Below are 15,678 nucleotides of genomic sequence, written 5' to 3' on the forward strand. Positions count from 1 at the left end.
GAACCAAGCTCTAAGAGCTTGTTTAAGGCCGTAGAGTACCTTCTTGAGTTTGGAAGCCATTAAGTAACCTTTTCATCAACAGCTTCGAGGATGAAGTCGCCATTTGTTGGATACAACCAAACCTAGGATTGTTCGAACAGTGTTTGCTTTCATCATTGGACTAAAAGTTTCATGATAGTCCATACCTGTAGCTTGTGAGAAACCTTAAGCTATAAGACATACCTTGTTTTGAGCCACACTACCATCTGAATTATTCTTGTTCTTGAAAATCCATTTACACTTGACGAGTGACCTGTCAGAAAGAGGAGACACTAAGTCCCATGTGTCATGACAAGCCAAGGCATGCAATTCATCATACATTGCATTCTACCAGGATGGAATACTCATGGCTTCATGGATGTTGGAGGGTTCAATTGAGCTAATGGTGGTAGTCACAGTGTATGACTTCAAATTAAATATGTCAGCCTTGCTCCTGGTAACCATAGGATAAATGTTGCCAGGAGGAGGGCTTGAAGAAGCTGAGCTCAATGAGCTTTCATTGCGAGATAATAAAGGTTGCAATGAGGGTTGACTAGTAGTACACATGTCTAAAGGGATTACTGATGATGGTGGGACAACTGACACAGTAGGAGACTTCAATATTATGACAGGTAGTGAGGAGACTGGTGCTTCATTAGTTGAAAAAAGCAAAAGACTGTGTGGAAAGGGTACATGGCTGTGTGAGAGTCTGACGCCGTTTGACATTTGAAATTCCTTCCTATAAGAGAGACATGACCATGTGACAAGTCGTGTAGGGGGTCCTAGGTCGTATGAGAAGCGAATACCTAGATTTTTAAGGGGGAAACATGGTCGTTTGTGAGACTGTACAATACACATAGGCGACTTACACGCCCATGTGGTAGGCCGTGTGGTTTGGGTTTTTTTAGATTTTCTCATAAAAGAACACACACCTAACTTGTGAGGGCTCATACAATGATCCTCGCGTCTAAATTTGATCTGGGTGACCTACAACGAGTCTTTTGATTGATAAAAATACAAGAATTAATATAATTTCAAGATTTACCGGATTTTAGTAAGATTTTCAGGAAAACTCAAAAAAGATTTGAAATCAATTTAAAAGATTATCAAGAACAATGCTATTTCAGAATCCTAGGGTTTTATAAAATTAGAAACGAGGATGATTACTGATCTTGTCTTGTTAGAATGAAAATTGACGGCGTTTCTCTAAATTAATACGAAGAACGGTTCGGACGAGTCTCAGTTTCAACTTGGGATCAAAATAAAATTCAAGCAAATGAGAGATTTTTTTTTACAAAAGGAAAGATGAAGAAAGAATATGAAAGAAATAGGGGAAAATTCCAATTAGGGTTGAATATGAAGTAGAAACCCTTATGTGATTAGGAAAGGGATTTAATAGTTGAAGTCACAAGAATTCAAGGGTGTTTTGGAAATTTGTCGTTATTGTTGAAATTAAAGGAAAAATAAAAAAGGGGTGTCAAAACCTTTTGGAAATCGACTTTTTATTTTAAAAAGAACTAAAATGAAGTCGCCATTGATCCTTTTTATTAGGTGTAATCGGGTCACCTCAAATTTTAACCATCTAAATAAAAAGTTAGATTTTTCTAAAACGATAATTTTTATCCTACAAAATCCAAGAATGTGGGTTCGGGACTCGGTTACGTATGAGGAAGGATTAGCATCCTCATAACGCCCAAAATTGGTACCTCGTTGGTTAGATAATGTTTTGATGTCGAAAATTAAAAATTCGAAGCAAATTTAAAATACGATCCCTCTTTGCATGATATTAAATAACGCTTAACTAAATTGATTTTCACGAAAAGAGCTTATTTCAAGTTAATCGAGAAGAAAAGATCATGCCCCGTAAGTTAGGACACGATGCCTTAAATCCTCAAATACAAGAAAAATCACCATTTAATCATTACTTAAATATCATTTTTTATATTTTAAAATAGATATTCAACTATTTCGGTTTTAGAAAGAGGCCAAACTCCGTAAGTTAGGAGCACAACTCCCCTACTTCCGAAAATGATGAACATTGCCTTGGTTTTTTATTTTTAATATTTCCTATTCATATGGTAAAACGAATGCAACCTTTTAACGTATGCTTTTTAATTTATCTAGGCCTAGTAATAAAATGGACGAATATGTTTTAACGTGATACACGACACGGATGTTAGCAAAATAAAGTAACATAGTAATGGGTAAAAATGAAATGATGATATTAAAATGATTAGTAAGTAAATAAATGAACAAATAAATAAATCAATAAAATAAAATAAAAATCCTATGCTAGTGAGTAATAATAATACAAATATAATGATAGTGAAAAAATAATTTATAGTAATAATAGAGATAATCATATTATAATCACTATCATAATATTAACATGAATAATAATAATAATAATAATAATAATAATAATAATAATAATAATAATAATAATAATAATAATAATAATAATAATAATACTAAGGCTAAAAATGCACAATAAAATGGAAATATAAATAACACAATTTTGAGTATTAAAAAGGTAAAGAAATAATAAATAAATAAAAACAATTTATAAAGGTTGAAATTAAATAAACCAAGGACCTAATCGTAATTAAAATGAAGTTGAAGGCATAAATTGTAATAAAATAAATAAATAAGTAAATAAAGGACTAAAATGAAAAATGTGAAAATAAATAGGGCTCAAATTGGTAATTATCTCAAACCCCATTAAACGCACCATTCCTTTGGTAGATCACAGGACTAAATAATAAGAAAGTAAAATAAAAGGGTTAAAAATAAACAAAATAAAAATAACACAGGACGAAATTGCAAGAAAGTTTAAAAGTGAAAGTACTAAAATAGAAATTAGACCATTTTTAAAAAAACACGCGGATCTTGTTATATTTGGGTCGGGTATTCGGGTTGTGCATATAACGACGCCATTTTGGGGATTTTGGAGCCTGGCCAAAACGAAGTCGTATCTTAGTAATTATATATGCAAAAAATTTCTTAAAAGTTTCATTTCTGAACTTAGTTTAAAAAAAAATCTTTAGGCTATTTTTTCTCTTGCCTCTTCCATATCCAGCCTTAGCACCGGTGAGTCTTCGCCGTGGCTGCCGATCATCGGTGATGGATACCACTGCCTCCAGTGGCTGGAGATCCTAAAAAAAAGGGGCCTTTTTGTCCCTGTTTCCTAGGGAATCCGAATCCGGGGTCAAAATCCCTAGATCCAGTCAAAGTTCGACAACAACAAAGAAGGGCCTTTCGGTTTCTAATCGTTCCTGATGAGGCTTTAGGCAAACCCCCAAGGGTTCGACAGCCTTCTAGGCCAAAGGAGACTCCGGCGATGGCGGTCGAGGTAAGAACCTTTCGTATTTTATATATATAGTATTCAAAAAAAATGCAAAAGAGAAAGATACCTTCGTTAAAAAACTGTTATGGTTTTTTTATATTTCTTTTTTATTGTCTCTATAACAAATACATGATAGTCATGGCTTTTATAACCGAATAGTACATTAGACTATTTTTTTATATTTTATTTTCTACTGTTCTTTGCGTGTGGTGTTTTTGTCCTTGTGTTTTTTCTTTTTTTTGCAGGCGTTCATGGTTAACGGCAATGACGGGAAGCGCTCCTTTGCTATTTTGGTGAAAGAGGCAGACAAGGCGTCAAACTTCTGGCGACGAACTCACTGACGAGGCGGGGACGGTGGTGCGGGTAACCCTAGGGTTTTTGGCTTTCTGAAAAAAAGTTTAGGTTATGGGTTTATTGGACTTTGGTTTATTGGGTATTAGGTTTTTTTTTGTATTTGGGCCATTATTTTGGGCTAGTAATTTACTTGTTTATTTATTTATAATTTGGGCCAGCAAATATACTTCAATTAAATAAGCATTTAAACTAAATAATCATAGCAAACATGTCATGTTTTGGACAGCTTTGAATTGCAAACATCATTAATTCACAATTATTCGGATAGCAGTAACAACATTCGGACAGCATTGATTTGTACAAAAATGAACAGCATTTAAGCACCAATTTGGACAACATTAATATGCTAAAAAACGGACAGCATTTAACCAACATTCGGACAGCATTAGTATGCTAAAAAATGGACAGCATCTAAACAACATTCGGACAGCACCTTGTCATCATATAAACCGAATTGCCACCATCCAACACACAAGATATATCATATAACATACTTCCAAAATGAGCTAGATACATGGCCTAATATTGAAAAACATTAGCATTATTATCAAGCCATTTTTGCATGGCTAACGAACCATATCGAAACTAGCCTATACATGCCATATATCGAAAGTACAAACTTTTAAAGTACCAAAATAGTGATAGATAGTGTGATGATGTTCCTAGATGATCCCCGAACTCGAGCTAGCTCTCAAAATCTATAAAACAATGAAAAGACGAACAAAGTAAGCTTTGAAAGCTTAGTAAGTCATAGGCAATTATTTCATCACGAAAACATATATAATTTGATTTATAATAGGCCAAAAATTTAACTAAACTCATACACATATCCAGTCATTTATATCACATAATCCAAATTACCATATTAAGTAACTTCACTTACCTTATTTTTCAAAGAACATATAAACCACATACGTACCAGAGTCATTTAGCTTAAATTCGCATTCATACTCGTTTTGTCATTGCCCGTTGAACCATTCGGAATCGTTAAGGATACTCAGAAACACATATATCACATACAATGCCATATCCCAGATATGGTCTTACATGTTATCACATATCGATGCCACTATCCTAGACAAGGTCTTACACGTAATCTCATATCGATGCCAATGTCCCAGACATGGTTTTACACGAAATCGTTCCTCAAAAATCCTAATGTCATGACATACGTATCCTAAACTATTCCTACGGTTCTTACAAGACTTTCGGACGTCATAATTCAATCGATTCAAGCTCGAAACAGGTCATTCCATGTTCAATTAAATTCGGAAATACATATATCAATACCTACAACTCAATTCTGCTACGTATAATATATATACATACATTTAAATTTAAAACATTTAATTACTCATGAACTTACCTTGTTTTTGGGATAAACGGAATGGATCGACTATTCGATAATCTCTGATTTTCCCTAATCTAAATTTGATTTCTTTCGTTCTTGATCTATATACATTCAAAATTAACTCATTTATTCATAAAATCATTCAACTCAGTCCAAAAACACATATTTGGGCATTTTTACACTTTAGCCCCTAAAGTTCCACATTTATTCAATTTAGTCCCTATTTCACAAATACACAAAATTCATGCAATTTAATACCTTCCTACGCTAGCCAAATTTCCTAGTGCACATATCAGCCCATATTTATCATGTATTCACACATTTAACCACACATTTTCACATGTTCACAAAGAAATCTCTAATTTGGATTTTCATCAAAAATCACTTTAGAAAATATGAAAATCTAACATCAAATATTCATATTTCATCATTAAACATTAAAGACCACATAAACTCATCAATTGCTACTATCAAAATCTTTAACAGTTTTGAAATCGAAGACATGGGCTAACTAGTACTGGCTGCAATGATCACAAAAATGTAGAATTCATTAAAAACGGAGTTAAAATCGTACCTAGATGAGCAATCAAAGTTTGGCCGAACCTAATGTACTCCCATGGCTGTGTTCTTCTCAAATTTTCGGTGGTGCATTAAAGAAGATGATGGATTTTACTTTTATTTTAATTATTATAACATTATTTACCAATTTACTATAATAACCTTTGTTTTAACATTTAAAGATCACTAATTGAAGTCCATTACCATCCACTCATGCTATTTGTGGGATAATTTCAATTTAAGGACTTTTCTTTTGAGATTCTATAGCTATTGAACCTTTTTTTCTAATATAATTCAACTTTTACACTTTACACGATTTAGTCCTTTTTACTGAATTAACCACTCAAACGGTAAAATTAAATCACGGAATTTTCACACATATCAAATAACATGTTGTAAATACCAAAAACAATATTAAAATAATTTTACAACCTCGAATTTGTGATTCTGAAACCACTATTCTGATATAACTAAAACCAGGTTGTTACATCTTCGTCTTGAAGACTCTGGAGAATTGCCATCCATTTTTCTTCAAAAATATTGTATCATCTTGAAATAGCCACGAATTCTTTCAACGGAGAGTAGTTCTCGAAGACTACTCGATAAGAGACCTTTTCTACCTTCTAAAAGTGGCTATGGAACCAAGCTAGCAAGAGTTGGGCACACCCGATAAATCTTCCTTCACCTGCTCTCCGATATGCATTTAAAGATTTGAAAGTTTCATCCAAAATTTCTGGGATGGGCGTGACCCTTTTGTCAAGTCGATCAAATAGATTTGAAATTGCATCATCTATGTGTCCTAGTGCTTTGGGGAAGATGACCAACTCGTAAATACTCAAGGCAAAGACACAGACCTTTTTCCTCGTATCCGGATGGGCCAAGATCAAATCCTATAGACTTTTCCAAATGATGCATTTACTATCTCTTTTTTTTTTAAATCCGGACGTGACTTATTGCTCGCTCATCCCAGTTATGCTCATTAGTCTCTTTAAGAAAGTCAAAACGTTGGTGGCACTGGAATAAACTTTGTCGGCTTGGATCCTCAGGCAATAGAGTAGAGTTGTGTGCTCTTCAACGATGGGAACCAAATCTACCTTCTCAACAGTGAAGCAGCTATAGGCGGGATTTCAATACTGGGAAAGAGCTCGGAATAAGTGCTTATCCACTTTGACATCGATTAAATAAGGCAAATCACCATATTCATGGTAGAATAATTGCTTGGTTTCGTCACCCCATTGGTCTCATATTTTTTTTAACTATTGAAGGTTATTCTAAGTCACACTGATGCGAGTGAAATCCCATAATTCTGGCATGTACCCCTCTGTCAGGTTGTTATTCTTCTCTTGCTGTGTTTTCTCAGGCCATATTCATAAGACCACATTGCCTTCTACTTTATCAAGAAATCTCTTTTCCATGACAAGCTCTCTATTTAGCAACTGAACGTGAATCAACACCCTTTTCTATGATGGAAATGCAATGCAATCACATCCAAAACAAAACGAAGCAAGTCAGTACATTTCATACAAAGCTAGAATATAAAACAAAAAATAATAAATAGAACATCTATTCGGGTAACCACTAGAGGTCTGATATGGTTCTACCTAGCGTAGGTTCTTAGGGTTCATTATATGCGATTTGGTTCTAAAGTAAGGGGTACCTGAACCATCAGATTCCTCAATTCTCACCCATTTTAGGCTCATACAGACCGAGTTCAGCTCAGGGGAATACATTTCCCTATGGCTATACGGAGATGAAGATCTCACGAAGACGTAGTTATAGATGTATCCCGAACGTGATCCACTATCCTATACGAAAGTGAAAACCTCACGACGGAATAACTTATCACTCCCACTTAAGAAAGGCAAAATGGAACGATTGTGCAATGCAATATACGTGAAAACATACAAAGAGAAACTTTCGAATCAATAAAACAGATATACTAGATCACTATGTAACCTGAGGTAACAAAGACAAAACATGAAGGATGAAATACAATGAAGGAATCATTAATTTAAACCAAATTATCAATTTTCGGCAAAAAGACCAAAAAGTAATCGACTCGCGACTTGACTCTCCTTTTTTTCCCTAGTGGGGTCGCCAAGCTGTCGAAACCTTTTAGAAATCGACTTTTTATTTTAAAAAGAACTAAAATGGAGTCGCCACTAATCCTTTTTATTAGGTGTAATCGAGTCACCAAAAATTTTAACCATCTAAATAAAAGATTAGATTTTTCTAAAATGATAATTTTTAGCCTACGAAATCCAAGAATGTGGGTTTAGGGGTGTTCATTCGGTTAACCGACCTGAAATAACATTAACCGAATTAACCGACCTTTCAAAATCTTTAACCGTTAACCGAACCGAAAATTTTTTCAAAAAAATTAACCAAACCAAAATTTTTTCGGTTAATTCGGTTGGTTAACCGAAAATTATATGTTTTTTATTTTTGGTTAAAAATTAACCAAATTAACCGAATTACCCGAATTAACCGAATTACCCAAATTGAATCACTACATAATTAAATTATTTTTAGACTTTTAGACTTTAGTTTTAGTCTTAGTTTTAAATTTTTATTTTTATTTATTAAATTATTTGTAATTTAATTTTATGATTGGTTGGGTTGGGTAATTGGGTTGGGTTGAATACTTGGGTTTAGATTGGGTTTAGGTGAATAGTGGGCCTATTTATATATTATAATTTTATTTGTTAATTTTTTCGGTTAACCGAAAAAATTCGGTTAACCGACCGGTTTCGAATCGAATTAACCGTTAACCGAAAAATCAAAAAATAATTAACCGACCCCCGACCGAAAAAAATCGGTTAACTAACTGATTAACTGAATTCGGTCGGTTAACCGATTTTTTTCGGTTTTACCCAAATTTTGCACACCCCTATGTGGGTTCGGGAGTCAGTTATGTATGAGGAAGGATTAGCATCCTCATAATGCCCAAAATTGGTACCTGGTTGGTTGCTTAATGTTTTGATGTCAAAAACTGAAAATTCGAAGCAAATTTAAAATACGATCCCTCTTTGTATGATACTAAATAACGCTTAACTAAATTGATTTTCACGAAAAGGGCTTATTTCAAGCTAATCGAGAAGAAAAGATCGTGCCTCGTAAGTTAGGACACGATGCCTTAAATCATCGAATACAGGAATAATCGCCATTTGATCATTACTTAAATCTCATTTTTTATATTTTTAAAATAGATATTCAACTATTTTGGTTTTAGAAAGAGGTCAAACTCTGTAAGTTAGGAGCACGACTCCTCTAATTCCAAAAATGATGAACATTGCCTTGGTTTTTTTAAATATTTCCTATTCATATGGTAAAACGAATGCAACCTTTTAACGATATGCTTTTTAATTTATCTAGGCCTAGTAATAAAATGGATGAATATGTTTTAATGCAATACACGACACAAATGTTAGCAAAATAAGGTAACATAGTAACAGTAAAAATGAAATGATGATATTAAAATGATAAGTAAGTAGATAAATGAACAAATAAATAAATCAATAAAATAAAAATAAAAATGTTATGCTAGTGAGTAATAATAATACAAATATATTGATAGTGAAAAAAATTATAGTAATAATAGCGATAATCATATTATAATTACTATCATAATATTAACATGAATAATAATAATAATAGTAATAATAAGGGAAAAATGCACAATAAAATGGAAATATAAATAACATGAATTTTGAGTATTAAAAAGGGTAAAGAAATAATAAATAAATAAAATAATTCATAAAAGGGTGGAATTAAATAAACCACTGAATTGAATCGTAATTAAAATGAAGTTGAAGGCATAAATTGTAATAAAATAAATAAATAAGTAAATAAAGGACTAAAATGAAAAATGCAAAAATAAACAAGGCTCAAATTGGTAATTATCCCAAAATAATAAGAAAGTAAACAGGACTCAAATCAGGGAACTAAATAATAAGAAAGTAAAATAAAGGGGTAAAAATAAACAAAATAAAAATAACACAGGACGAAATTGGAAGAAAGTTTAAAAGAGGAAGTACTAAAACGAAAATTAGACCCCTTTTAAAAAAAACACGCGAATCTTGTTGTATTTGGGTTAGGTATTCAGGTTGTGCTTCAAACGACGTCGTTGTAGGGCTTCTGGAGCCTAGCCAAAATGACGTTGTATCTTGGTCATTATTTATGCAAAAAATTTCTTAAAAATTTCATTTTTGAACTCAGTTTTAAAAAAATCTTTAGGCTTTTTTTTTCTCTCGTCTTTCCCACATCCAACCTTGGCACCGATGAGTCTCCGCCATGGCCACCAGTCATTGGTGACGGAGACTACCGCCTTCGATGCCCTCAGATCACAAAAAAGGTATTTTTATCCATGTTTCCTTGGGAATCTGAATCCAAGGTCAAAATCCTTAGATCCGGTCAAAGTTTGACAACAACAAAGAAGGGCTTTTCAGTTTCCAATCATCCCCGACGTGGCTTTAGGTGAACCCCTAAGGATTCGACAACCTTCTAGGCCAGATGAGACTCCGGCAACGGCGGTCGAGGTAAGAACCCTTCATATTATATATATAATATTCAAAAAAATGGAAAAGAGAAATATACCTTCGTTAAAAAAATTTTGTGGTTTCTTTTTTTATATATATATTTCTTTTTGATTGGCTCTGTAAACAAAAACATGATAGTCATGGCTTTTATAGCCGAATATTACATTAGACTATTGTTTTTTATATTTTCTTTTCTATTGTTCTTTGCGTGTGGTGTTTTTGTACTTGTGTTTTTTTCTTTTTTTTGCAGCCGTTCATGGTCAACTGCGACGACGGGAAGCGCTCATTTGCTATTTTGGTGAAAGAGGTAGACGAGTGTTATGGGAGGAACAACGGTCATTTATCTTTTTCATATTTTAGTTAAGAATTCGTTATAAATAATTAGTTAGACGCTGCGTTTTGTGCTTATGAGAATTAATGAAAACGGTGAGTTTTATTTAGTCGAAAATGGGGGCGTTTTGACTTGATAGGAGAATTGCTATTACAGGGTTATTATATGGCTGTAACTGTTTGAGGAAAATACACAGAAAATTGATAACTGTTTATTTATCAGTCTCTCTCTCTCTCTCGATTTTTCTCGTTCTTTCTCTTAGATTTCTTTTTTGTTCCTCTTCTTCTCATCTTTTAGATTTAGATCGTAACAAAGATATCAGAGCTTTCTGATTCTCATGACCGATGGCAGCATCAGTACTCGCATGCAGAAGGAAATCGGACAGATCCAAGGTGAGCTTTCTCACATGCAACTGAAGCTGTCTCAGTGGGATACACGGATGGACACTAGGCTGAAAGACCTTTAGGCAGAGATTAAGTCGAAGGTACATTCCGAGCTTCATTCTGAGCTTCACTCTTTGTTCGAACAGTACTTTAGACAAAACCAGCCATCGATGTAGGGAATGCAGCTAACAACAAGGGAAAATGGGTTTTGGGAACACCACCGGAGTTTCCACCTCAAGAATATTTAATAGTCTCTCCAAGGACGGATCTTGGCCATTCGAGCATGGTGTCACGAGGAGTGTTGATGGAACCTGAACGTTCTTCTTTTCGAGTTGACTGTCCGTGTTTTGATGGTGAGCATTTCTGGGGTGGGTGGTCCAAACTTGAGCAATATTTTGAGGCAGAAGGAATTGAGGATCATGCAAAGGTCAGGATTTTCATGTTACACCTCGAAGGTAAAGCGCTTGATTGGCATCATTTTTTTGTGCGTCTACATAGAGGATTTCATCAAATATCTTGGGAGGTTTATTCGAGGGGTCTTAGGTAACATTTTGGATCAGATTCTTTCTTAGATCCTATGGCAGAATTAGTGTCCCTTAAACAGCTTAGCTCTGTCGACCAATTTCATGATAACTTGTTGAGTTTGTTGAATCAGCTCAACCTACCTGAAACTTATGTGTTAAGCATATTCCTTAGCAACCTCAAACCGGAGATCGGTTAATATCTTTGGTTGTTCAAACCCCAAACATTGGTAGAAGGTTACCAGTTGGTAAGGCAAGTAGAGGCCGTTGTGGCGGGACCAGTCAAAAGAGAATGCAGTATTAATAGTGGATCTAATGTGGTGAGGCCATTATTTTTTATTCCTAGGAGCCAATGTGGGAGTGGAAGTGTCGGATCAGTAAGTGAAACAATGAATGGGAAATTAAGTCCTAGACTTCCTTCCCAGTCTTTGTCTCAAGCCGAATTAGAAGATAGAAGGAAAAAAAGGCCTTTTTTTGTGTGGGTTGAAATATTCTCTAGGCCATAAATGTTCAAAGGCTCAATTGTATCAGTTGATTGTTGAACCTTCATGAAATAATGAACCTGAAGTACGAAGCCCTTCCCAGGATGAATTCCAAGATTGTGTTGAACAGTTGGAATTGACAGCAGTATCACCTGGAAATGCAGTTCTTGATTTGTCATTACAGGCATTACAAGGGCTATAGGGTCCTACGACTATGAGGTTTCTAGCAGCTATTGACCAATCACAAGTGGTGGTCTTGGTTGATTCAGGGAGTACACATAATTTCATTGACTTTAAGGTGGCGAAGCAGTTGAATTTGACCATAGAACTTGGGCCAAGCTTAAGGGTGCCGGTGGCTAATGGGATTAAATTGTGTACCCAAGGGATATGCCGAGCTGTCATATGGGAGGCACAGGGGTATCAATGCACTACGGATTTCTTAGTGTTATATGTTAAGGGTTTGATCTAGTTCTTGGTGTTCAGTGGTTATTATCGTTGGGGCCGATTGTGTGGGACTTCTCCAACTTAACCATGCAATTTCATTATAGGGACCAGACTTATGTTTTGAGAGGTACAGTACCTGGCTCAGTCCATATTGTTCCTAGTAGAGAATTTTTTAAGTGCATGAGTTTGGTGGGCAATGGACCATGTCCGATGCTCCTAGCTTCTTTTGAACGACTTTGATGATGTATTTTAGGTTCCTACTAGTTTACCTCCTGTTCGTTTACATGACCATAAAATACCACTGATGGACGAATCTATGGTAGTTAAAGTGCAACCCTATAGATATCCTACGATCTAGAAGACCGAAATAGAGAAATTAGTACAGGAGATGTTACGAGCTGGAGTTATTCGCGACAATAACAGCCCTTTTGCTTCTCCTGTGGTCATGGTCAAGAAAAAAGATGGGAGTTGGCGACTTTGCATTGACTATAGACAACTTAATCAGTTAAAAATCAAAGATAGGTTCCCTATTCCTATTATTGAAGAGTTACTGGATGAGTTAGGGCAAGCTCAGTACTGCTCTAAGCTGGATTTACGTTCGGGTTATCATCAAATCCGTATGTGCGAGCAGGACATCTTTAAAACAGCCTTTAAAACCCATGAAGGGCATTATGAATTATTGGTAATGCCATTTGGCTTGACCAATGCCCCTTTGAGTTTTCAATCTTTAATGAACTCGATTTTTCGGTCTATGTTGAGAAAGTCAGTCCTTGTATTTTTTGATGACATTTTTGTGTATTTTAGAGGTAGGGGTGATCATTTAAAAATATTCATTTGCGTGAATTTTTACAAGTATTACAGGAAAATCAACTGTATGCTAAACAGTCCAAGTGTGCTTTTGGAGCCACACATATAGAGTACTTGGGACACGTGATCTCCCAAGGTACTGTTCACATAGACCGAGCTAAGGTTGAAAGTGTTTTGGATTGGCATTCTCTTTGTTCTATTAAGGAGTTACGTGGGTTCTTGGGGTTATCAGGTTATTACAGGAGGTTTATACATGGTTATGGACTATTGGCTAAACCTATTACTACTTTATTACAGAAGGAAACTCCTTGGCAATGGGTAGATCAAGAGCAAGCAGCATTTGAGCAGCTCAAATCAGCTATTTGTCAAGCCCCAGTGTTGACCCTACCTAACTTCCAAGAGTTGTTTTGTGTGGAAATTTATGCAAGTGGTCAAGGCATCGGAGTAGTGCTTCAACAAAATGGGAAGCCAGTTGCTTTTTTTAGCAAGCCACTGGGGGTTAAAAATCAGGCTCTGTCCATTTATGACAAAGAAATGATGGCAGTATTGTTGGCAGTCAAGAAGTGGCATTCGTACCTGGTAGGCCGACGTTTCATCATCAAAACAGACCATCAAAGTTTGAAGTTCTTGTCTGAACAACAGGCTATCACTCCTTATCAGCAAAATTGGGTGGCAAAAATGCTGGGGTATGATTATTCAATTGTTTATTGCAAGGGAACTCAAAATGCTGTTGCCGATGCACTAACGAGGAAGCCTATTGATTCTGCTGGTCACTTGCTCCAATGTGAGGGAAGCACTGAGTGGGACTGGACTAAAGTTTGGTAACAAATCATAGCATTATATGAGCTGGATAAGAAGCTTTCTCGGTTGATTGATCAGGTACGCACTTAACCACAATTACATCTAAAATACTCTGGACATGATAATTGTTTGCGCAGAAAAGGCAAGGTGGTAGTTGGAGATGATATTTCACTTCGAAAGCGTATTTTTGGCCTTTACCACGACACCCCTATGGGTAGTCATTCGGGGATCCATGGCACTCGCCATCGGATATCTGCTTTGTTATATGGAAAGGGACTCACTAAGGACATCAAACAGTAGGTACGGGAATGTGTCACTTGTCAACGTTGCAAAAATGATAATGCTGTTTCACCTGGACTTTTGCAACCACTACCAATTCCTGAACAAGCTTGGGCAGATATTAGTATGGATTTTGTGAAAAGCCTGCCATTCTCATAAGGGAAGTCAACTGTACTTGTGGTGGTTGACCGTCTAACCAAATATGGCCATTTTTTGGCATTGATTCATCCTTACACTGCCCTCACTAGTTCAGGAGTACCTCACACATATATATAAGCTCCACGGACTTTTTGAATTTATTGTTATCGATCGGGACAAAATTTTCTTGAGCCAATTTTGGCAAGAATTATTCAAGCACATGGGCACCAAGTTGAAGAAATCCACAGCTTACCACCTTCAAACAGACGACTACACTGAGATTTTGAACAAATGCTTAGAAGGTTATCTGAGGTGCATGGTGGGTGAGAAACATTCAGCATGGGTCTCTTGGCTACCTTTGACTGAATGGTGGTATAACACCACCTATCATTCGGCCATTCAAACAACACCATATGAGGCTTTGTATGGACAAACGCCTCCATTGCATTTGCCCTACATAGCAGGTGCAACTCCGGTTGCTTCTGTGGATCGCACACTGCAACAGCGAGAGGCTATGCGTAAGATGCTTAAGTTTCACTTGAGTCGAGCACAAGACCGAATGAAACAAATGGCTGATAAATGGAGATCGGAAAGGGAATTTCAGGTTGGTGATTTAGTTTACTTGAAACTACAACCATATCGCCAACATTCCTTGCATAAGTTTAGAAACCAAAAGCTATCACCCCGACATTTTGGACCATTTCCTGTGGAAGCACGCGTAAGAAAGGTGGTTTACAGATTATCTCTGCCTTCATCATCTCGAATTTACCCCACTTTTCATGTGTCCCAGCTGAAGAAACACATTGGTTCAGCAGTGAGTGCACTTACCTTTCCTCAAATTGGATCTAATAGAGCCTTGCTGAAGTCACCAGTTCGAATATTGGACAGGCATTTGGTCAAGTAAGGTAACCAGGCTACAGTTGAAGTATTGGTTGAATAGGCAGATACGTTTCCGGAGGACGCTTCTTGGGAAAAAATATTGGATTTTCAGCATCGTTATCTAACCTTTGATCCTTGAGGACAAGGATTCTTCTCCAGTGGGGGCAACTGTTATGGGAGGAACAACAGTCATCTATCTTTTTCATATTTTAGTTAAGAATTCGTTATAAATAATTAGTTAGACTTTGCGTTTTGTGCTTATGAGAATTAATGAAAACGGTGAGTTTTATTTAGTCGAAAACGGGGGCGTTTTGACTTGATAGGAGAATTGTTGTTACAGGGTTATTATATGGCTGTAACTGTTTGAGGAAAATACACAGAAAATTGATAATTGTTTATTCATCAGTCTCTCTCTCTCTCGATTTTTCTTGTTCTTTCTCTTAGATTT

At 35.7% G+C, this 15,678-nt stretch overlaps 1 protein-coding gene across 1 annotated transcript; it reads left to right on the forward strand.

The window, feature by feature from the left end:
• Window positions 1-14,571: 14,571 nt before the first annotated feature.
• On the forward strand, window positions 14,572-15,255 carry LOC105787074 (uncharacterized). Its single transcript, XM_012613522.1, has one exon. The coding sequence runs from the start codon at window positions 14,572-14,574 to the stop codon at window positions 15,253-15,255; it is 684 nt and encodes a 227-aa protein (XP_012468976.1).
• The last annotated feature ends 423 nt before the right edge of the window (window positions 15,256-15,678 follow it).

This window comes from Gossypium raimondii, chromosome 1 (genome assembly GCF_025698545.1).
Source record: "Gossypium raimondii isolate GPD5lz chromosome 1, ASM2569854v1, whole genome shotgun sequence".
Classification (NCBI taxonomy): Eukaryota; Viridiplantae; Streptophyta; class Magnoliopsida; order Malvales; family Malvaceae; genus Gossypium; species Gossypium raimondii.